The 24,054-nt window shown below is 43.4% G+C and overlaps 1 protein-coding gene across 1 annotated transcript in view; it reads left to right on the forward strand.

Moving 5' to 3' along the window:
• Positions 1–24,054, forward strand: part of FBXO32 (F-box protein 32) — a 34,261-nt gene that overhangs the window by 4,155 nt on the left and 6,052 nt on the right. Inside the window, exons 2-8 of the mRNA XM_054017730.1 lie at positions 2,237–2,349; positions 4,204–4,253; positions 5,021–5,113; positions 13,387–13,480; positions 16,652–16,836; positions 21,063–21,245; positions 22,503–22,646. Coding sequence (XP_053873705.1) covers positions 2,237–2,349; positions 4,204–4,253; positions 5,021–5,113; positions 13,387–13,480; positions 16,652–16,836; positions 21,063–21,245; positions 22,503–22,646 — 862 coding nt within the window. The remainder of the gene's footprint in view (positions 1–2,236; positions 2,350–4,203; positions 4,254–5,020; positions 5,114–13,386; positions 13,481–16,651; positions 16,837–21,062; positions 21,246–22,502; positions 22,647–24,054) is intronic.

The raw sequence follows: 24,054 nt of genomic DNA on the forward strand, positions 1-24,054 counted from the left end.
CAGCCTGACTCACTAGCTCCACTCCTTACAGAGGTAGGAAGCCAGGGAGGCAAGCTAGACAGCAGAGGATATAGAGGTGGGCTCCCAGAGAGGTGCTGCTGTAGGGGGCCATATGGATAAGAGTGGTTGTGGGGAGCAAGTAGAGTGAACAGGAGGGTAGAGGAAAGAGTGAAGATGTGTGGGGAGCCACCAATTATCCCTCCTTATATCCCATTAATACCTCCATGTCCCCAGGCTCTGGGGGAGGTCTTCATTCTCTCTAGCTCTAGTCCCAGTCTCGTGGATCCACTTATATGCATCAGACCAGAACACTCCTCATGTGCTTACTACAGGAAGACACTGCCTCAGAGACAGAGTCATTAGCTCTGTACAGTATTAGTCAGATGACTAAGAACTAGACTTCAGACTGTCAGAGCAAGGATCTGTCATGTAATTTGTCTGCACAGCCCCACACTCTCAGTGCCACTGCAGAAAAGCTGATAACTAACCTTCCATACATTACTGTGATACACTGCCTTTTGTTAGTTATATATCCTTTGTCTACACTTCTTTTTGAGCAAGCTGATCTCTTTAAGTTACTTTGTTTTGCAGCAGAGAGAGGTGGGAGAAAAACTCTATCTTTATTGGGGCTTTTCCTTTTTATTTATCTAGCATCAGATATTTAAAAAATGTTATTTAAAAACTGGAACAATAAACAGCACACAAGTGCCCAGCTAAGGTTAAAGGTGAGCTTGGTAGGAAGGGAAACAGCTTAACTATTTAACATCATACCAAAAGGGACTGCTTATGTGCACACATCTCAGACAGGAAGCTCTCAGTGCAGTGTACAAAGCAGTAGATTGGAGCATTTTTTGAGCCCCCAGGAGTGTAATGAGATTGGCCCCACTCTTGAAAGAGGAAATCAAGAAACAGGTACTTTACAGGCCCGTATAAGTGTAACTGAAGCAGTGATGATAAAACCGAAAACACAGGACCAGACTTTCAAACCAGACCCCTCCAGTACAGATCTCCTTCTCCTTTCTTTCTCCAGGCTCCTAGAAAGGAGGACGCTCTTTTTTTTCACTTCTATTTCCAACCCCCGAGTCCCCTGATGTGATGCTTCTCTAGCTGTCCTGTAGCCACCTGATTCCTGCCAGGATGTGTGTGTCTCTACTACTCTCCCCATCACCTGCAATCCTCCCATTATATAAATGGCTTCAGTGCAGTGTCACCACTGCTGCTGCTGTGCACAGCTCTCCCTAGCAGCAGGAGCATCTGCTGCCTTTCCCTGCTCTCCACAGGATTCTGAACAGCAGCAATGAAACTGACCAAAGTCTTTTCAGTTTCACTCTGCAGCTTGGCAGTGCTTATTCAGAGTTAGGCAAACATCACTGGGCTTTGGATCAAGCTCTTAAATTCAGTGAGTCTTTTTCCACTGACTTCAGTGAGTTTGGGATTATACTCTTAAAAGGAAAAAGAAAGAGCTCTAGGTCCCTTTGCCAGATATTATACATTCAAACAAAAAGAAATGCACAGCCTTTCTAAATGCAGGAAGGGGAAAAATACACTCTGGCCACAGATCCCGACCCTTCATACATATCACCCACTTGTCTACAGACTCTGGAAGACAGCCACCGAAACATGAGTCAGGGTTGTGTTATCTTTGTATTCATAAAAGTTAAAAGTTATGGTTTGTTTGTTTTTAATTAAAGCTTAGTTTTCTCCCCAGCCCTTCCAGTAATTGGCAGGAAAAGCTTCTTACTCACAACTAGATGGTGAATTCTTCAAGCTCTCTGGTTATACGCCTTCATAGATGTGCATTGTGCTTTATAAAACCTAGCATACCCCTGCTGGAAGGAGTTGCAATCTAAGTTAGGTAGAGCATAGGGTAGGAATTGATGTCATCAGACAAGCAGGCAGAGGTAAAAGGAAGGACAAGAGTGCTCTACTGCAAGGTCATGAAGTTGATTGTGTAACATGCTTTGGGTGTGCTCCTATTCACTATAATTATGTATATAATCTAGCACAAGAATTGGGTGGGTGAGGTATTTGAATGCTTTGTGGGAAAAGGTCTTCATTATTGGACTCTAAAACTGCTTATAGTTTTCTATAGAATAGCACTAGAATGAGCTGTTTAACAGCAAACAAACATGGGTTCCTGGAACCAGATATGTGGAAAGAGTAAAATACAGTTCTTACAGTAAAAAGTTCCCCAGACCAAAGAATAAACAGACTCTCTGCCTTGTGTCATTCACAGTTACTGCAAAAAGGAGGATTACAACAAGGAGAATCTCTTCAACAGCATGAACTATGATGTTGCTGCCAAGAAGAGAAAGAAGGACCTGCTGAATAACAAGACAAAGATCCAGTGTAAGGCAGCAAGTGGGGGACTTCTAAAACCAAAGTTGCTTGAGGATGATTATAAAACACACACACACATATATAATCTCTCAGAAAGTGTATGAGACACTTGTGTGTGCGGCAGCACCTTCAGAAGTCTCTTGAGAGTCTCTGCACCCGTTTGACCTAAGTCGAGAACTTGGATACATTTTAATATGAAGATATATGCCTGTGTTATGAATCCCTTCTCCAAGTGTTTGTACTTGTTGTGTTCAAATTTTTGTCATTTGTATTTGGCAGAGGGAGAGTAATTTTTTCCTATGGCACATTCAAGTGAACCAGTTCCAATTTTTTCCCTCCTATAGACTTCCTTGTGTACAACAGATTGAATTCATTCTCCTGTCCACATATGCACTTAAAACCCTTTTATGTTAATGGAGGTTCCAAGCCTGAGTGTGAATTCTGATCCTACCTCTGCTACACAAAATGCATGCAAAATGAAATCTAGGATTCAGACTCGCTCTCAATAGAGGACGGTTTGAACTCTGTTCTATGCACAGTTAAGGCCCCTATCTCTCAGTTGGCTTCATGTGGTTGGATCCATGGTATTCTGCACAGACACAAGGGTCTGTGTGGATCTGATTGCAGGATTGATACCTAAATGTAATGCATGTGAAGGCTACAAACATCAACATACACAGAGAGGAAGTGAAATAGGTTATGATTCTCACTGTATTATTGGCTCACTATGCAACCTCCAGGATCTTTTCAACAACTGATGTGAGCCTTTAGTCCTGGATACAATTGTAGTTAAATGTGCAATGTGAAGAAGGTGTTACTGTGCCAGCCTTTGGCCCGATATGACCTTAGTCACTGACCTAAATGGAGTGATTCAGGATCTGCACTCATGTACACGTGTAACTTTTGTTTCCAGACTTGAGTGAATAGATCTTTGCATTCACTTTCCTCTCTGTGGAAATCAAGTGTGTGTTTCTGGGAGTGGGGGGAAGTGGGGGAGCTTTTCATCTCTAATAACGTTAGTTGATAAATGGCCACTGTGTAATACACTGAATGTCCTAGTTCAGTGAGGTGAATGGGATGGGAGAGGGTTGCGTGGGTTCCTATCTCTTGGATCGGCTATTATATAGCTGGAGATATCTTTCTGCACGGTTGGGTTAACAATACAACAGCATGATGTGTGTTTGGGGGGAAGGCGGTGGTGTCACACTGGGGAGGAGAGGAAAGGTGTTTATAACTCCTCTTTTTCAGAGGGCTGAAAGGGAAGCTTTTGGGAAGAGACCTCCCACAAAACATGGAATGTTTCAGGCCCAAATGAGATTTTTGCTTTTCTGTTTAGAAAGGATCATGCAAGTGATGAAAGCCATTTCTAATGGAACTGCCTATATAATTCTAACTCTAGCACTCGCTGTTATAAACACTATAGTGACTGTTAGTCTAGTGTCTTATGACACATTCATCCAAACTCTGTAACTGAGGTAATGAGTAATTAATGAAATCAATAATAACAAACTCTGGCTGTCAGCCACGCTTATTATCAGAGAGCAAAGAAAACAAGGGGCTGTAGTATGTTCACAGCATATAGATTAAATATCTACAGTCTTGGACTGTGTCACTGAAACACAAACCTTTTCTAGGATCCTGGCTGTTGCCTTAGATAAACGAATGTGGAAACAAAGCAATTAATTGATGGCCTGATTCTGATCTGTGTTACATTGGTGTAAATCGGAAGCAACTCCACAAGGGTCAGTGGAGTAGTGCCATTATAGAACTGTTGTGAGAGGAGAACTAGGCTTCATCTTTCTGCAAAGTTAGGTTTTTATTATATATAAAATAAGTGAAGAAAATCTGTCTTTGTCTCAACAGATTTCCATCAAGAAAAATGGATTTATGTCCACAAGGGAAGCACAAAAGAAGTAAGTACCCACTGTTTTATTCCCCCCATACCATTTGTCCAAACAGCATTTTTTATGGGGCCAAATCCTCAGGTGGTGCAAATCAGCAGAGCTCCGTTGAAATACATGAGCTGTGCTGATTTATACCACCTGAGGATCTGGCCTATGATTACTATTGCAGTAGTATCTACAAGCCCCAATTAGGGCTACATTGGGCTAGTCTCTGTACATATTTAAAACAAAAAGATGATGTTGTTTGCTTGCTTCTACCAAAATCTAGTGGTAAGCTAAGCAGCAACACAACTGCAGGCTTTCCCACAGGTAAGAAAGTTCAGCAGCACAGTTCTGGGGTGTGTGTGTGTGTGTGTGTGTGTGTGTGTGTGTGTGTGTGTGTGTGTGTGTGTGTGGAGAGAGGAGCAGCTGCAAGAAACCACATTGTACATAGGCCCTTCATGTTGAGCCCTAGGAATGTATTACTTTCCCTGTCTTGTGAAATTATTGAAAGAGATCAAATTGAGCTATTTGGAGGTCATGGATAGGGCCGAGTTCTCTTCTTAGAAACAGTCATAACTCCCATTGGGCTGCATTCTCTGGGGACATAAATAGACACAATTCCATTGAAGTCATTGGAGATGTGCCCGCTTACCCCAGCAATGAGTTTGTCCTGTAGCATGCCCACGTAAGTATGTTAAGATGCTATGCTGGCCTGGACCACATACACCCATGACTCTCTCTTCAGACTACTAAACAACAAAACATGACCCAGCTTTGTTCTTTTTCACTCTCAGCGTCATGGCTACTGCACCTTGGGAGAAGCTTTTAACCGACTTGACTTCTCAAATGCTATCCTAGACTCCAGACGGTTCAACTATGTTGTTAGGGTGAGTATACGGCCATAACTTACTTTGCTGTAACTTCTAGCGCAGACACCAGTTGCTTAACATAACTGAGCTGAGAACAAATTCTGCACTGGAAAAGATCTGCAAGACTATGCTGTGGTCTCCTTGAGTGCAAGATGGAAGCTTCAAGAACTAGTTAATGAAGCATTTTCTGATGCATGGAAAGGAGGGTCCATCTGTTAGAAATTGCTGCATGGGCAGGATAGATCACACATAGCCTTCCTTCAAATCCAGTGAAAATGGGGGCTAGTGTGGGGGCATGGAACAAGGTCTACACTTCCTCCAGATTTCCTGATCAAACTGTTTATTTTGAAACTTCTTAGGTGTTAAGTCTGTATGGGACTAGGGTGGAGGCAGTGTTTGTTGTTTAAAATAAAGTTATTGCCATCTGTTCAATGGCCTCTCTGGAGTGAGATGGTCATCTCAGCTGTGTTCCCAATGAACAGGTCTCCATGTCACAAGCTGATAAATGAGGTAGCAATTTTCTTGGCAGTCTCAGCAGAGTGTGCAATAGTCACAGGAACTGACCACGTCCTTGCTTCTGGAGGTAGTCCATTCAACTCATGGTTGAAGCACTCTAGCAGGGAACTGTGGAAGAACTTTGTAATGTTGATGCTTGTGCTGTATCTGCTCTTGGAGAGCTTCAGGTTGCCAATCCGGCCCCTTACGGAAAGCTAAATTCAAGTTCTGGTTGAGGTAACTCCACCTTTGGTGTATGCTACAAAGTATGAGATGAAATCCTGGGCACCGCAGAGGGCCCACGGTTCCCCTCCATGGCGCAATTGAGATGCAGGTGAAGGTTACAGCTCCCTAAATGCCATGGACACTAAACCTGCGGTGACACACTATGGGATGGGAGAAGTTTTAGAGTGGGGTATATAGGATCCTGGCTAACTTCAAGGAATCTCTGGCTACAAACTGTGAGAAAGCAGAGCTGCTATTACAGCTCCATATGTGATGGCAGCTTCAACAGACCAGCTGTTCTGTTGCCCTTGCATAGCCTCTTATTTAATTGAAGGATAAATTAGCCCCAAGCTTCTGTGTAGGTTCCCCATGCCAAGCCCTCTTACTCTGGGTTTTCACAGAAGACCAAGAGTTCATCTCACTTTTGCAGCATTCAGAAGGTGTCATTTTTATTCCATGATTCTGTGTGCGGTAATGTGTTTATGTGCACGTTATCCACAAATGGATCCGTAATTTCAGAATATGCTCATTGAGACTGAGAATTCTATCAGCTAGTTTTTAATGGCAAAAAAGCAGCTAGAAAATCTGTTTAAAAATTCAAGGTTGTCTATAAACGGCTCCTTTTCACATTTCATCAGCCGTTAATCATTGGGGGAGCACCAGCTGTTTAGGTTTTAGATTCTGGTGCAGAGTTTTTGCTGGCATGTTGCTCTTCCCCAGTGAGCCAAATGTTATAAAAGAGTCAGCCAAAAAGATGATACTCGTTAGGCTAGCCTTGGATCCCTCACCTGTTGTCTAGTCAGATGTAGGTCAGGCATCCCAAACGTCCAATCAAAACCTCGCAGTGTAGGGTAGAAGTGTCTCTGGTACTCAAATCACCATGCGGTTAACCTCTTGCCGCCCAGTGGGGTCACTGTTCATTGCATGAAACTTAATTTAGGCCCCTTTTTATTTTTTTTTGTCCTCTTTAATTCATTTTATAATCAACCCCTCTGTGCTACCCTTAGTGTAGTATGTTGCCCATCACCCACCTATGTAATGAAGTGGCATTTCTTTTTAAATACCAGTTATGGAACTAGTTAAGCTATTGTGCAAGCTACCACAAATCGGATCAAATGCAGTTTCTAGACTCATGGCAGACTTTTATGGGCACTCCTCCAACATAATCATAATCCTTCATTGCCTGGATGTTGGGCATGATACTCTCTTGACATTTTAAGAAAGGACATTCAAATTGCTTCTTAAATTTAGATTGGAATAGGGATGGGAGGTTGACCTGATGTCTTTCCCCTGCCCCCCTCTTTCACTTGTGTTGATAATTGATGATGGGCAGAGGAGTAGGGGAATCGCTTCTCAGCTCCTGCTGCCCATCACTTCCCTAGTTACGCACTTATGATTCATCACTGAAAGTTGAGATATTGTCTTCTAAAGCTTCCGTGCAAGTGGAAAAACTCTGGTATAGTGAGTATTCCAGGTGGTGTCTAATGCTGTATATCAACATTACATGCAGCTTTGTACCCTTTGATTAAGGTAAGCTCCAGAGGCAATCTTAGTAGGAAGAGCTACTGATAAGCCGTTCACTAAGCACCCTCGGCTTGATTTTTCAGAGGGGCTGAGCACCTGCCGCTCCTGCTGACTTGAGTTGCCATTGTGGGTGCTCTGCAGTTCTGAAAATCAAGTCCCATATGTGAGACACAGAATTCCTAAAGGATGGTTGTTCCTTCTGTTTAGAAATGTCTCTAGCACTTCAAAGAACGCTCTATATGGTCTGAGATACCGTTTGGTAAAGAGAAAAGGGCCTGACTCTCATTTACATGCCTCTTCACATTACAAGAGTGGCATAAAGGGGGCCTTAGTGTGAATGCGAGTCAGGCCCAAAACAGTGGAAAAGCATCTTTCTGACATTAGGCTAAATCATTAATGGAGTTGCACCAGAAATCAGCTTGGCCCATGAAGTTTTAAATCTTGTTAATTTAATTTTGCAGGGCTCTGCTCTGTGACAGCTTAAAGCTTTGACCAGGAGATAAGTAAAATGAACTGTGGCATTTCCATAGTGGAAGTAACAACATTCAAGACTAAAATCAGTGCATGTTCTCATTTGTCTGAATTACCTCCCACCTGAGCTTTATGAAGTTTTTTCCAGTAGTCTTAACAAAGTATGAAACTTTCTAATTTAAGATGACTGGTGGTTTGTTTTGTTTTTTTAATCTGCCAATCTTAAATGTGGGGACCATGGTTCAAATGTAAAACTGGTTCCTTCAATGAAAGCTTTCATGAGCCAAGTCTCTGGTGGATAATAGCTCATAAAATACCACGTGCACTGGAGTTGCTCATGAAAGGCCCTTCCTGGAGATGGATTTCCTCTTTAGATCCACCATACGGTCTGTTGCAAGACAGGATGAGGACTTCTAGAGCACACAAATGAGCCATACACTCCCTGGAACATGCCTTGACTAACAGCAGGCTAACGTTCCTTCCTACCCCTTTCCCCAAATGTCCACGCAACTACAGGAGTCTGATTAATTCCATGGCAGCATGTGGAAGTGCTTCCCAAGTAGTAGCATTTCTGTATTGGAGCTGGGACGCAGAGGGGAGAAAAGCCACAGATGAGCTTGGAGAAGGAATGGAGAGGCAAACAGTGATAGGCCTAAAACATTTTTACTATTGTATCTCTAACTTTTGGTCCACCATTTTTGTAATTATCTAAAATGTATCAATTTTTGTATAGCTCAGTGGGTTCTCATGCTATCAGTTCAACGTGCTCATGGACTGCCTCTAACATATTTACTTTGCATGAATTTTATGCAAAAGAGTCAACACAAGAAACATATACAGGCTTAAGACTTCTTACTTTTGGCTGCTGGATCTTATTAGATAAGTAGGTTACAAAAAAAGAATCATGTTATTTAGGAGACTCCCGGACTAAAAAGCCTAACAGTGCATTGATTTGCTAAGTTTGAAGGTTTTACAGGCTTATTAGTGACTTGTTAGATTGAGGTGGAGGTGGTTTGGAAATATTCAACAGGTGTTACCATTAATGCCTGAAACAAATTCTTGCAAGTGTCACGTTAAAATGACTCATGTCTTGCTATACATTATTTAGGCTCAGAGTAAACCCTGCATATTTTCAGCTAGTTGGGTCTACATAGTAATGAGAACAATTTGGGCCCAGTGTTTTAATCCTGATGTGGTCATGGTTACAGTGCTATTAAAAATGGAAAATGCACAAAAGTACATGCCATGTAAACAAGTAAAATGAGATGAGACCTTTAAACAGCACAGCAACCTCCAAAGCTGTTGACCATTTTCTGAAATGTTCACTTATCAGATGACAGTGAGATTTTGCAGACTTTCCTTGCTTCGGAAGGATTTACCATGCGATAGTTTCATAGCAGCAGTTTGCAAGAGATGACAAGCTGTCACTGTAACACTGTATTTCAGCACATAAAAGCTCAGGGCTTGATCCTGACCTCAGGTAGGTGGGTATAGATTGGTAGAATTGTACGATCTGGACAGCTCATCGTTAGCCTAATGTGCACTCTTCAATTGATGTATTTTTTAAATTTCTGTTAGGCTTAGTATTGGTAGTCCTGGATTTATGCCACATAGCAGCATCTGTTAGTTAAACTATTATAACTCATGGGACAGACACTGACATATCCACTATCACATTCACTTCAAGCTGAAACTTGGCATATGAGGCTTCAGCCACAGAGCAAATAGAAGTGCTGGGAGAGGGGAAGATTTGTTGTAGTTTGGATGTTAAAAGCCAGATCCTCGGCTGGGGGAAATCAGTGTAGTTCCTTTGATTTACACCAGCTGAGGATCTGGCCCTAGACGTTTAATTTTGCCCTCGGACTTTTCTAGTTTGACTCGTTTTCACACTTCTATAACTCCAGAAAGCTGCCCTTTAAGAACCACGTAATTCATATGTACTTCATGAAAACTGGGCTTTCAATGAGTTCAGTTCACTTACCTGTGCAGTTCAGCAGCAAAGGTTTTAGAAGCTGTAGCTAAGCAGTGTTTTAGAGTATGGCACGAGGGCATATACATCACTACAGGAAACTAAAACTGTTCCAAAAGTAGCTATTCTGTTCTCACGTGTCAGTTGCTGATGCTGTGGTCTGTACTCTGGCATATGCCATAATGGTTTAATAGGAGTCCCAAAGTAAGGTTTGACTAGTGCTGGGCAGCCCTGTTTGTTTGTTTTTTGGCTGAAACCAAAAGGTGCCCGGCTTCACCTTTGGAGCACATTTTGTTCCCAGTCCCAACCCACAAGTGTCTTCACTTGCGGCCCCTCACACATTCAGCCCTCGCTGCTGTTTGTGGAAGGAGACCCAGGAGCCTTCCCACTCTTAAGGTCTTCAGGAGGCAGCAGCAAGCTGGCCTGCTGCCTTTTAAACATTCCAGTCTGGGACTTTCTGGTTGGAGCTCAGGGGTTGTTGGGCTGGAGTATCTTCTTTCTCCACCCCTAATAGCCTAGAAACTCTGAAGTATCTTGTACTGCTACAGGATAGTTGTCCTCCTACCACCTCCTCAAAAAATCCTAGACCAGGGAGATTAGGAGGTGTGGAGCTACCTGCAGCTTCTCATTTACTCCTCTGACCCTCCACAATCCCCTCAAGTAAAAAGCATCAGAATGGGGCAAAGAGGCCAGAGGGCTCTTCCTGGAGACGTTGGATGGGGGGAGTCACCAAGCCTCTCTTCCCCCTCCCCTATCACTAGGAGTCTGAAGTCAATAGGAATTGTAGGTGTTTAGTGTTGTCTTTTAGGATTTGGTCCTTAGTGCCTGTTTTTTCAGAGGTGCTGAACACTCACAATTCCAGTTAAAATCAATGGGAGCTGCAGGTACTCAGCATCGCAAAGAATCAAGCCCTAAGATTGCTGTTACTAACCTCTTTTCCCCTGCACTCCCTCCTACCATCTGTCTTCAAACAGTGTTACTGGAGCATGGTCTGGAATTAACACAGCCACATATACAGTTACAAAATGCTAGCAGGTCTAATATCTCCTTATTCCACCAGGCATTATTCAGAGTGCTCTAGTCTTTTTGTTTGGTTTTCAGTTTGCACAATCCATCACTCAAAGACATTTTAGGTGGGTTTTTTGTTTGTTTGTCCAATCTGGAATTACACCAGTGTATATCTGGAGTAACTGTGAGCAAACCCTACATACACCTTTATTACTGCCCTGGTACGCACATCATTATACTGGACAAGAAAATTAGTTTTGTTCACACATCTGGGGTTTGTTTTTGTTTGGGTCTTTTTGTGTGTTTGCTGTTCATTCTTGGCATAGCAGTTTGCTATGGAATGCAATATCCAGGAGGTAATCATGACATAGTATTCATATAAAATTTCATCCTTTACTTATTGCTGCTGAAAAGGTGGTACGGTATAGCTGTGCTAATTTACTTTCTAAATGTAATTGACCCTTGATAAACATAGTGAAAGGTATGGGCTCTAATGCATCTTGATTGCCTAATTTTATTATTTAATTTCCTATATACCAAAGCACAAAATGTTGGTAACACAAAGAATCTAACTTTTATTTTAATTTGAAAAATCAGCTACAATTTCTTAATTTTTTTTATGGTATTGCACCACTTGGTGTTTTTGACCTGTGCAAAGATGACTGATTTTGAATATCAGCAAAGTTTTGCTTACATATAGTGAGGAAACTGTCCTGTATGAGAGTTCTAGAACATTACAAACTGGGGACATAATTTGTGTATACATAAAGAAATCCAAAGAAGCTGACCTGGGTGCTCACATTACTGTGTGGACAAATGGAGTCTGGCAAGTTGATCATGATAATTGAAGGTCACAAGGTTAAACAATTCAGTACTAGGAGATTATTACTAAGGCTATTTTGGGGCAAGGACATGTTCTTGTTTGTACATTCATCGTTCTAAGAAATCTTGGGAAAATTTCAAAATATTTCCAACGTCTTGCTAATTAATTTATGCTTCAGAGCATGTAATACACCAGACCCTCCTGTTTAGGTGAGAGCCACCATGGAGTTTTGTTACAATATATGTACTAAATATTACCTCACAAGACTATTCTTGCATATTTTCTCCCCACCCCAACCCCCCAAATGATGTGTCATGATAGAAGGCAGACTGCCCTCCATGAAAAATGTGAGACTGTGTAGGGGTTTTTTTTTTTCTTTCCTCTTGCTTTATACCAGTCATGTGAGGTTTAAGATATTAATAGAAAGTAAACTCAGAAAGCCATCTGTTGACGTTTAAAGTTGGCCTGGAAGATAAATGGAAGAGGAGACTAGTCACTCGGGGCACTTTGCAGCTCCTAGGTGACAGTCACATGCTGGTAACAGAGCTGAGTAAAATGGGCAAATGGTTGCAATAATACCCCTATGAGCTCATGGTTTATGGCAAAGTGCCAATAATTTTATGGCTACATTCCTGTCATTCTTATAGCTAGGCAAACAATTCAACTCAAGACTTACCAACTCTTGTCAGTAACCATCTTAGCTATTTGACATAACGAATGGCAAGTTCTCTGCACTCATCCTTTTTGCCAGCAATGGGATAGCATAATCGCTGATGATAACGGATGAATAGGCTAGCCCTGTGATAATATGTGTAGATTGATTGTAAGATAAAGGTTTTCTTACTCTGTTCTAATTTAGAAAGGAATCTAAACAAGTGGAATGGTATGTAGAAAGTGTGTGTTTTATAAAATACATTAAAAGGCTTAAAGGGTTACGGCCAATTAACATTTTGGCCTATAATTTTACAAATTCTAAAGCCAACAGAAAAGCTTCCTATAAAATTATTTTTCTACTGGAATTTAAAAAAGGAGAGGAACATCTTCTTCAGTAATTGCAACCCAAATACTGCAGCACTGAACGAGTACATGGGAACCAAAAAGTCACACTGACTAGGAGTGCATCTTAATCAAAAGGGAAACTGAGACAGTGAGTTAGAAAGTAAACCAAACAGCATAAATAGGGAAAAGTGAATTAAATTGTTAACATTTTTTCAGATCTAATAATAACTTAATAAAAATGAAGGAACTTTGGTTTGTCTTTTTTTTTTAAACATGACTCTTAATCTTTCCTCTTAATGAAAATTCCAGTATAAAACACACATAACAAAAGAGTAAATTGGATTATTATATGTAAATTGTAAGATTAGGTTTATAAATAAGATTCTCTCAGAAACGAGTCTCTGCTTTTTGTTCTCTTATCACACTATTTGTTTATGTACTAGTGAAAGACACTGACATACCATTGTGCTTTCAGTATGAATAGACATTGTCCGTTAGTCTGAACAGTAATTCGCGGCTTCCCTATACCTTTGAACCATGAAGCAACATTTTGGTTTAAAGAACGTAGTTTAAATAACAACCTGTTTTCCTCCACTGTGTGCTTAATTGTTTGGCTCTTTTCTCCCCTTGGATCTGTCTTCATTGTGGTTCTGCCCGCCCCCTTTTATTCCAGCAGTAAACAAGTATCTGAACTGTTTTGCTGTGTCATGTGACTAGAAGTCCAGATTAGAAAAATATCTTTGTACTCTAGCTGGCAACTTCTATTTTTATCCACAGCTGTTGGAGCTGATAGCAAAGTCTCAGCTAACATCACTGAGTGGAATCGCCCAGAAAAACTTCATGAACATTTTGGAAAAAGTGGTGCAGAAAGGTAAAAGAAATGTAACAATCATGGTTTGTATCCAATGTATCCAATGATCACCATGTCCATGTTGATCAGTGTGGAAGACTTTTTTGCAGGGAGGGGCATGAAAACAAAACACTGGGCTAGTTCATTTCCCTCTGTCCCATTCTGGAAAGGGACTCTCAGGCAGGGCCGGCTCCAGGCACCAGCATTCCAAGCAGGTGCTTGGGGCGGCCATCTGCAAGGGGCGGCAGTCCGTGTGTTTTTGCCGCCCCAAGCAGCACACCGAATTGCCGCCGCGGACGGTGGGGGCAGTCCGTGTGCCGTTAGGGCAGCACGCGCATTTCCACGGCGGCGGCAATTCCGCAACAGCTTCTATGTTCAGCTGCCCGCGGCGGCAATTCGGCGGCTTCTATCTTTCGCCTGAAGACAGAAGCTGCTGCCAACTTGCCGCCGCCGCGGAAACGCGCGTGCCGCCCTAACGGCACACGGACAGCCCCCGCCGTCCGTGGCGGCAATTCGGCGTGCTGCTTGGGGCGGCTAAAACAGTAGAGCCGGCCCTGCTCTCAGGGCAGGAAGTGGGTTTGAATGGAGATCTTAGTGGATCCCCCTTGTGGAGATTCTTCCTCCTCTAACTCCTGGGGGGATTCTGCGCCAAAAAATTAAAAATTCTGCAAAATTCTGCAAATTTTATTTGTCAAAATAATGCAATATAATCACACCAGTTTCAATTGTTTTGATAAGTTATTTAAACTACAATACAGAAAAAAGTCACAATAACTATTCATTTCCTAAACACATGAAAGTTAAGTTATAAAATACTTGGTGACTAATACTCTGCATTCCAGTTATAATCCTGGATTTTCATTTAAATTACATTACAAAACAACAAATGGGGGGGGGGTAGAATGTCATTTTAAATTACTCAGACTTTCACACATGAAAATCATACAGTTTTGCTAATCAATGTCCTGGACCTAGCTGGGTACTTTGGGAAGTGCTTGGTTCTGATTGGCCTGACATTTTATTGACTGGCTTGGTAAATGTTTTATTTGCCCTCAAAAGTCTTTTTTTTTTTTTTTTTTTTGTTTAAGTGGGTAAGTAAAAATCTAACCCCATCGTGCCACTTTGGCACAGGAAAAAAGTGAGACAGTGCATAGGTCTTCCTAGCTGATTCTCTTACTGTCATTTATAAAGCTTTACATCACTCTGGCAATGTACGGGCTTTAAAACTTTTACAGGTATTTATGCTCCTGGGGAATTGACTAAGAATGGGAACCGTTACTAACAATAGAATAATTAACAATATTACTATGCAGACAGGTTGCTACATTTCTGCCTCAGAGAATGAGATCAATTAACCATCAACAAAATGTGCTTTTTTTTTTTTTTTTTTAAGAAAAGCTATTTTCTTTAACTTAAAAACAAACAATTTTCAGTAACATGATACTAATATTTAATTAAGTGGTGGTTTGTTTTTTTTTTCAATTCTCAAGAAGTTACATTTTACTAGGCAGGCAGGTGGCTATACTTCTGCCTTGGTGACAGAGTCTTCCTCCTGCATAACAAAAAGACCTACCCTCCTCCATGCCCCTTGAGCCACAGTATCAAGAGAGAGGGACAGACTCTTGTTGGCCAGCCCCTCCCCCTGACGGTGATCAATGTCTCCCCCACAGGCACGCACACCCAACCCCCCTCCTCCTGCAGTGATTTGCGTCTGAAGCTGCTCCAGGTATGCTGGAACAGATGCGCTGCCTGGACTGCCGGGGAACAGACGTGTGTCTCCCCTCTCCCCCAGATTTCTTTTGCATTTTTCTGCATAGGGGGCACAGAAATATGCAGGCCATATGAATTCTCTGCCCCCACATGGGCGCAGATTTCTGTCAGGAGTATCCTCTCCATCATCCAATTGGGAGGAAGGTCAGGGTCCCACACACCCCTATCTGCAGAATAGGCTGTTTAGTCCTGCCTCAAAAGCTGGCAGACTGGAGAGGAACTACAGGAGGCCAAGGCTGGCTGCATAAAGGCTCTGTGCTTCCTTCCTAACACTAGGCCCTAGTCACTTCCTAGCAGCTGCACCACCAATGGCTCCCACTGGCCATGGCTGCCCACCAAGGGAAAGGAGTGCTTCAGGGCCGACATTACTTTTTTCTGGAAATCTCTATGGGGTCACAGTGTATTTAGTGTGTGTGTTTTGGGGGTTCCCCCTTCCCTGGTCAACCCAATCTCCACCCCCTCTCCTTGTGTGGACCCTCAACCTTCAGAGCACCCTTGCATGAGTGGGGGGGAGCAAGAAGAGCTATAGAGGTGGCTGAGCCCCTGTTTCCACATGAACTGGTTGGAAGCATGGCAAGAGCTGTGTGTGGAAGATCTCCTCCAAGCACCGATCTAAGGGGGACAAGTTGGCCAGTGTTCCTAGAGTGGCTGTTAGAAGCACTGTAGAAAGGCCAAACATCTTTCATCAGCAAAGTTCCCTCTAGCTGCTCGGCCAAATAGCAGGCTATCAAGGGCCGCGCAGGTGGGGAGAAGCGCCTCTCCGCCAGTCCCAGCCTTGGAGCTGCCGCAGCCGGGGGAAGAGGTGCCTCTCCCCCAGTCCCAGACTTGGAGCTGCCACAGCTGGTGGAAAGCACTGGGGGGAGTCCTCTCTCATCTGCCACAGCCCCAGGGAAGCCTGAACCCCAAACCCAAAATCCCCAGCTGCAGCCCTCACCCCCCCACACTCCAATCCTCTGCCCTAGCCCTGAGCCCTTCCCACACCCCACACCCTCATTCCCAGCCCCAGCCCAGAGCCTGCACTCCCCCAGCTGGAGCCCTTATCTGCCCCCGCACCCCAACCCCCTGCCCCAGCCCTGAGCCCCCTCCCACATTCTGAACCGCTCAGCTCCACCCCGGCTCCACATGACCTCCATATGTAAAAAATTAGAGGGAACATTGTTCCTCAGGTCAATCTCTTATACAGTTATTAGGGGACATCTCTGACAAATGTTTCCTATCTGATAACCTGTCGTGTATAGACATAGCAGTCCTCCTCTACCCCATCCTTCCCCCCACGGTTCCAGATTTGATACCTTTTGGCCTAAGATCATAGAGAGTAATTCTTACAAAGCCTCCAGAAGAAAGTAGATACTGAGAATGTATTTAAACATGATAGTCCCTTTTTAAAATATTTTTTTCTTCTTCTCCTCTCTGCCTCCAAAGTCCTTGAAGATCAGCAGAACATCAGGCTAATAAGGGAATTGCTGCAGACTCTCTACACGTCACTGTGCACCCTGGTGCAAAGGGTTGGCAAGTCTGTTCTGGTTGGAAACATCAACATGTGGGTACACAGAATGGAGACTATTCTTCACTGGCAACAGCAACTGAACAGCATCCAAATCACAAGAGTAAGCAAGAATCCAGGCCCTCACTTAGAGGCAAATGATACATTGGCTCTTTCATGCAACCTTATCATGCAGCTGCAGCTCCTGCCTGTGTAATTGGATCATAATGAGCATTCCTAGACTTCACCCAGAGCCTGCTGGTGGAGAGAATTTGGATTAAGATTTGAATTCAATTGGATTAGACAGGGGGAGGCTTTTTTTAATTATTACTTTTATTCCAACTTTCAAGTGGAAAATTAAACCAAGATGCAAAATGTTTTTCGGAGTTACATGCCTAACATTGCATGTTTCTCCGAAAACAGCTTCATTTTGAAAAGCTGACCGCATGAGGAAGCCTGGCATCTTCAAGTGCTCCTCAAGGGCCCAGTCCTGAATTACGTGTGTACTCAAATCACCCACTGACTCCACAGTCAGGCCTGCTGTTAGTAGTAACCAAAACCAGTTAGGCCTCTAAATGGTCATCAAATGCTGTGTGAGTGGAGTTTGGTCTCACTTCAGTTCCTTTTGGATAGATGCTCACGTTTCAAAAACCTCCACTACACTGGCCGGCTCAACAGAGGGTCGGAGTCAGGGCTAAGGCAGAATGATGAGACTCGAATAGCACTTGTACTGGTATTGTCTTGTCTGTGACTCAGTACTGGACTTTAGTTTCCAATGTTGCCAATATATCTGTCCCCTTTCCTAAGAGTCCCACTCTCACATTGAAGTTAATTGCAAAATTCCCATTGACCTTAGTGACATGGGCCTAAATTAATTGAAAAGCAAATTTTTCCCCACTAGGCTGCTAAAGAGGCATCATGCTTGACTGCTGCTAATAGGCAAGAAAGGTGCTTGTGCTTGCCTAAGTAATTTCAAAATGTGTGCAGGGTAAGCACTATCTAGGGAACCCTGAAGGAGGGTAGCTGCAGTGCAAGGACCTTGGGGTGAGGAGAGGGAAGTTAAGGGACAATGGGGAAAGGAGGCTTCTCTGGACTCTGTGAGAAAGCCTTAAGTAAAATCCACAGCCCCAATCCTGCAATTATCTCTGACGCCAGACACACACTGACTTCCATGGGACCATAAGTACTGACTCCATGGGTGCTCCAGGGCTTCGGCACACACACACAAAAATTAGTGGGTGCTTAACACCCACTGGCAACCAGCTCCCCCCTCCTCCCCCCAGCACCTCCTGCCCACTGGGGGCCCTTCCAATCAACTGCTCCCCCTCCCTCCCAGCACCTACAGCCTGCCGTGATCAGCTGTTCCATGGGGTGCAGGAGGCACAGAGGGGGAGGAGCGGGGATGGGGCATGCTCAGGGGAGGGAGCGGGGATGGGCAGGAAGAGGCGGGGCAGGGTGAAACAGGAGTGGGAAGGGGCGGGGGAGGGGGCTTGGGATAAGGGGTCCAGGGTGGGGGGTTGAGCACCCCCAGGGCCCAGAGGAAGCTGGCGCCTGTGCATGGGGCTCCTTGAGGGTGCAGGTTTCTGCTTGCACAGAGCTCACTGCAAGATCAGGATCCAGCTGCTTGACTCAATAGTTAAAACTATTTTATCTCAGCACGGGGCCAGTATACCATCAGGTTAGAAAATCCTGAAGATCAGTTCAAAAATCTATCAATCCCAGTCAAGGTTCTGTCACAGCACCACTTGTGAACTGAAGTGTGTGTGTGCACGCATGAATGTGTTACATACATTTATTTACTTTTTGGCCTAAACGTGGTTGGCTGGCCTTTTTTTTCAAAAATTGTTTAATGTCTCAAGCTATAGAGCTTGCAAAAAATGTAATTTTCACACCGCTGAAGATGATTTCTTGTCAAGCTTGAACAAAAGCAGCTGTGTTTAAAGGGGGGGGGGGAGGAGAGCAGTATTACAGGCAGTTGGCCACTTACTGCAAGTAGACCAAGTGCTTTTGGTATTTCAGAAGGAGAAAAAATGTCTTAACAGCCAAGGAGTCTAAAGCTTGAGAAATATATACTGAGCATGTGTAGTACTTACTAGCTTAAAAAATATCCTGTCAAGAAAATGAAAGTTAACATAGGACTCCTCTGATTTAGGGTGTGTTCTTTAAAAAAAAAAAAAAAATCATGTGTGAAATGTAGCAGATAAGTCTTTGGCCCTGATTCAGCAAAACTCTGAAGAATGTGCTTTAGTCACATGGACTTCATTAGTAAGCTGCGCAGGTGTCTTATTGAGTTCAAGGCATTTGAGCCTAGTCCTGCACATTTTACTCATGTAAAACCCCCGTTGATTTATATGGGTATTTCAGCTGTAAAAAGTGCAACTTTATTAGTGAATGGAATTTGAGGGCACTAGTAAATTATATACATTATCCACAGCAAACTTGACCTAAATTCTGCAGCTTGGGATAGAGATCTCTCACATCCCAATGGAGCAGACAGGACTGTTGCACCAACTCTAGGTCAATAAAAACCTTGCTGTTTTTTTAAATTTAATTGAAATACACAAATGAAACAATCTTTACAGTATGCTCTGCGTTATTTAATTCCATATGGAATTTAGTTATGCAATGTACTTATATTTCTAATTTGTAGTGTGCTTCAGAGTTTTGTATTGAGGATGCCAAACTGCTTTGTAAAAGTTGTCGAGGGAAGTTGAGTAAGAAACCGTTTAGGTTGGGGGAGGGGGGGTATGTGGGAAGCTGCTTGGGATCCTGGGATAAGAATATTGGCTAGATGTCTCTATTACAATGACCAGCAGCAAAATAGTTAACAGTAGTTCTCCTAAATTATCACCCTTAGAGTTTAGAGTCAACACCCCACTGAGATGAGTGGGATTGTTCATTCCTTTTGGAACTATTGTTTCAAGCTACTGGCAGATGCAATTGTGTCTGTCTATGGTGTCCTTGGCAACCAGAAGGACTAGAAAATGAATTATTAATGAAAGATTAGCAGAGTTTTGTCGCAATGGATGGGCTGTGCAGCATAGGCTGTTGCTGTGGAGTCGCAGAGTACACCGGGCCCTGTTACAGATTAATAACTATGGCTTACTGAAGGGTTAAGAAATTGGAACTTTTGTGTCTAAATAAATATTTATATTATGCCTTTGAATGGCCAGACACCATCCAAACACTGGAGATGGGGTCATATTTTAAAAATAGTCCCACAAAATTTTACTTAGCTGATCAGCTATTTGTATTTTGTTTTAAACAGTTAACTGCCCTGCCAGTTGCATGTAGGGTGATGTGACTGCAACTTAAAATAGAGGCATCTCGGTGCAGGGCAACTAAAGACTTGGCACATTTATTTGACTCTCTTAACATTGTTTCACTGTTTGGAGCCCAAGCCTGCAAACCTTTACTCACGTGAGTACGGAGTGGGCACTAGTGTAGCAGTTGGAGCCCATTTCCTGGCTCTTAGGTCTTGATGGCACTGAGGATTTTCCCTGAATTCAACAGTCTGTATCCTGTTACCAATGTAACTGCACAGGTGCAAACCTCTAGTGTGACAGACAGAGCCACTGTATGGAGCCCAGTGGTAAGGGCCACTGGTAGAGATAGTGACTTTCATTGTCTAGATCAGGGATTTGCATTGGTGTAGCTAAACTGGTTACTAGGCAATGATGACTGTAATTGAGGCAAATCCACAATGTAGACACAGTCCTAGAAGTATCCCCTGTAGGAAACAATTTAGAAAACAACAACTCTTAAATATTTCCTGGGTAACGGGTAGCATTGCCAGCAATGTTGTAGGAAACAATTATAGGGAAATCTTGATTGGTACCATTACTAGTGAACATCTCTACTTGGTTCATATAGGATCATGTGACCCTGCAAAGTAAAACACGGTTGTCTCAGTAGAACATGAAATTTCCAAGGGACTTAAACTGTATAGACTGGAGGTTTAACCTGTTAGGGAACAGTATTGCCCCTCCAGTTATCTGAAGTGACCTACAGATAGTAATGCCCTGGTCCACTATAGTGGAACTTTGGCACCATAAACCTCCTCTCCAGTGGTGAGAGGAGTAAACCGTTCAGTTAACGTTTGACAGCACAACACAATTGTTGCTCTGCCACAGTAAATGGTGGATACAGGTACTTTTCTCACTGGAAGTAATGGCTCAACAACACCACAGCCCATCATAGGATCTCCTAGGGAAACTGATCTGTCCCCTGGATGGGAAATTATCCAGTGTCACTGCATCTTGTGTATATAAAACATTTAGCAAGTAGTACATTGCTCCCATTTAGAATTGCCTGCTTTTCACTAACTGAGCTCTTACACTCTTTTTCCAGCCTGCCTTTAAAGGAATGACCTTTACAGACCTGCCGTTGTGTTTACAATTAAACATCATGCAGCGGCTAACTGATGGAAGAGACCTTGTCAGCCTTGGGCAAGTGGCCCCTGAACTGCAAGTGCTCAGTGAGGACCGGCTGCTGTGGAAAAAGCTCTGCCAATACCATTTCACAGACCGACAGGTAATGGGATGAAAGTTAAACCTCAATCAATCTCCTATTGTAACCCATTTGTGATTGAACGCATATAGACAGATCTTCCTCGTTTGACTGCTTCTTTGTTCTGAGGGGCATGCTGCGAGTTTCTAATATGGGCTGACGAGACAATGGCGATAAAGTTTGTCCCTGAGGGGAAGTTTTGATAGTGTTGTAAATGCCACAATACTGGTGCCTGAAATAGAAGGCTGCAACATCAATAACATGCACACACACCTCCTCCAATCTAGGCTGCTAACCAATCCACATGGCCTCAGATGGTAACACTGCTACTTGTACCATAGGTTTAGTGAGTTCTGTGTCTGTGTAGTTCCCAACAGTAACTGCCCACATCAAAAAACCCATCATCACAACTGGCAGCGTTGCTGACAGTCTCCATGGAGTGGCCAAGGATTGATTGGACCATGAACTATCCTCTCTTGCCCTTTAGTTGGAAGATCCCCCCCTCCCCAAATCTCAGTTGTTCACCATTGGTATATATATAACTCTGTTGCTATATTGTATCTGTTTTGAGGGTAAAGGTTTTCAGTCTCTAGGGCTGCCAGTCTGGCACCATTCATAAGCACTAAATATACACACACAAATTGGGGGACCAGATCTTCAGCTGGTGTGAATTAGCATTGTTCCAGTGACTTCAATAAACCTACACAGATTTACATCTGCTGAAGATCTGGCCCTGGATTCTGGGAAGGTGTTTTTTTTCCTATATTGACTATATGTCACATGGTGTGACAAATAGATCCAAATCTGATCTCCACCGCTAATGAACATGTCCTAAGAGTGAATGTCTCACAAGCAAATATTGCAACTCCAGGTTTAAAGATATATCTGTGCAGAAAAGAAACATAGTTTCATTCCTGACACCACTAGATGGGATAAAGTTTGTTCTCCTGATAGTCATTTTTAGAGTTTCTGAATCATGGTGATGTGTGGTAGCATGAAGCCCTTGGAGCCATTGTATAGCAATGTGCAACAGGAAGGAATCTGTGTAAAAGATAAGATGGGTCTCTAGTATTGATACTGTGTAGTGTATTTAGAATAAGGAGACTGTTAATGTGGAGAGGCTCAGAACAGATTATCTTGCCACTACAGATGAGATCATGTGGAGATCAGCAAAAGTTACATGCTGGCTACTATGTGCAGCAGGACGAAGGTCTGGAAGTGATATTGCCAACAAAACTAAGCCCTCGTGTACAATCAGTCCACTCTAACTCTGATTTTTAGATTCGTAAACGGATAATCTTATCTGAGAAGGGATTGCTGGATTGGAAGAAGATGTACTTTAAACTTATAAGGTGTTACCCGAGGAAAGAGCAGTATGGAGACACACTGCAGCTCTGCAGACATTGCCACATCCTCTCCTGGAAGGTATGGCTATTTTGCTGGTATTTGACTGAGGGCCTGATTTCTCAGAAGTGCCGAGTGCCCACAACTCTCATTCAAGTTAACAAGAGTTGCAAGTGCTGACCTCCTCCAAAAACCAGGCCAACACCCCTTAAAGCTTGCTTGCTCTCTATCTTAGGAAGTTCCTTCACGTTTTCCTGTTACTCCCTGGGGCCTTATCTTTTCCCCACAGGATCTAGTGGGGGTTTCTCACCCTGTGATGGGAGAAGAGGGCCCTTGGAGTGCCACAGCAAATTTGAGGCATTTACAGAAACCTGGGGCCAAATTCTGCTGTCCACTACAGTGGTGTAAATCTGAAATTACTCCATTGACTTCAGAGTTACTCTGGTCTGACAGCCAAATCAGGTCTCTGTCCTTTGGAGATGAGTCAGAGAGTGATTTTGAATCCTTGTCCTTCATCTCCCTTGAACTTATAACTGACCCTAAAATCTAAAGCCCAGCCTTGACCTGTTCGTTGCCAAAGGAGAGTATAACATTTGTTATAGAATCCTATAAGAGTAGAACTGGAAGGGATCTGAAGAGCTCATCTAGTCCATCCCCCTGCACTGAGGCAGGACCAAGTAAACCTAGACCATCCCTGACTGGCGCTTGTCTCACCTGTTCTTAAAAACCTCCAATGATGGGGATTCCACAACCTCCCTAGGTAATCTACTCCAGAGCTTAATTGTCCTTATAGTTAGAAACTTTTCCCTCATATCTAACCTAAATCTCCCTTGCTGTATATTAAGCTGATTACTTCTTGTTCTCCCTTCAGTGGACATGGAGAACAATTGATCACGGTCCTTAACGTATTTGAAGACGGTTCTCGGGTCCATCCGTTTCCCCCCCCCCCCCCAATTGTCTTTTCTCAAGACTAAACATACCCAGGGTTGGTTGGTTTGTTTTTTTACTTCATAGGTCAGATTTTTTAAACCTATTACCATTTTTGTTGCTCTTGTCTGGACTCTCTCCAATTTGTCCACATCTTTCCTAGTGTGTGGCACTCCGAATTGGACACAATACTCCAGCTGAGGCCTCACCAGTGCCGAGTGGAACAACTACCTCCTCTATCTTAGATACAGCACTCCTGTTAATACACCCCAGAATATTAGCCGTTTTTGTATCTACATCACATGGATCACAAATTGAATATGAGCCATCAACTATGATCCCCATCAGAGGCAATGCATAGTGGGGGCATGTGGGGTCAAGGGACATGGGCTTGCTCGGCTCCTGTCTCCGTCAGCCAGGCCCAGGCAGGGAGTGACCCACCACTGCCTCCCCAGTCAGGCTCTCTCAGGCAGCTGCTGCACTGCACGGAGCAGTGACCCGGAGCAGCCAGCTTGAACCGCATGAGAAGTGTCTCCCTCCCACTCCCCGCCTGGGCCCAGCT

The sequence above is a fragment of the Malaclemys terrapin genome, chromosome 2 (genome assembly GCF_027887155.1).
Source record: "Malaclemys terrapin pileata isolate rMalTer1 chromosome 2, rMalTer1.hap1, whole genome shotgun sequence".
In the NCBI taxonomy this organism is placed as follows: Eukaryota; Metazoa; Chordata; order Testudines; family Emydidae; genus Malaclemys; species Malaclemys terrapin.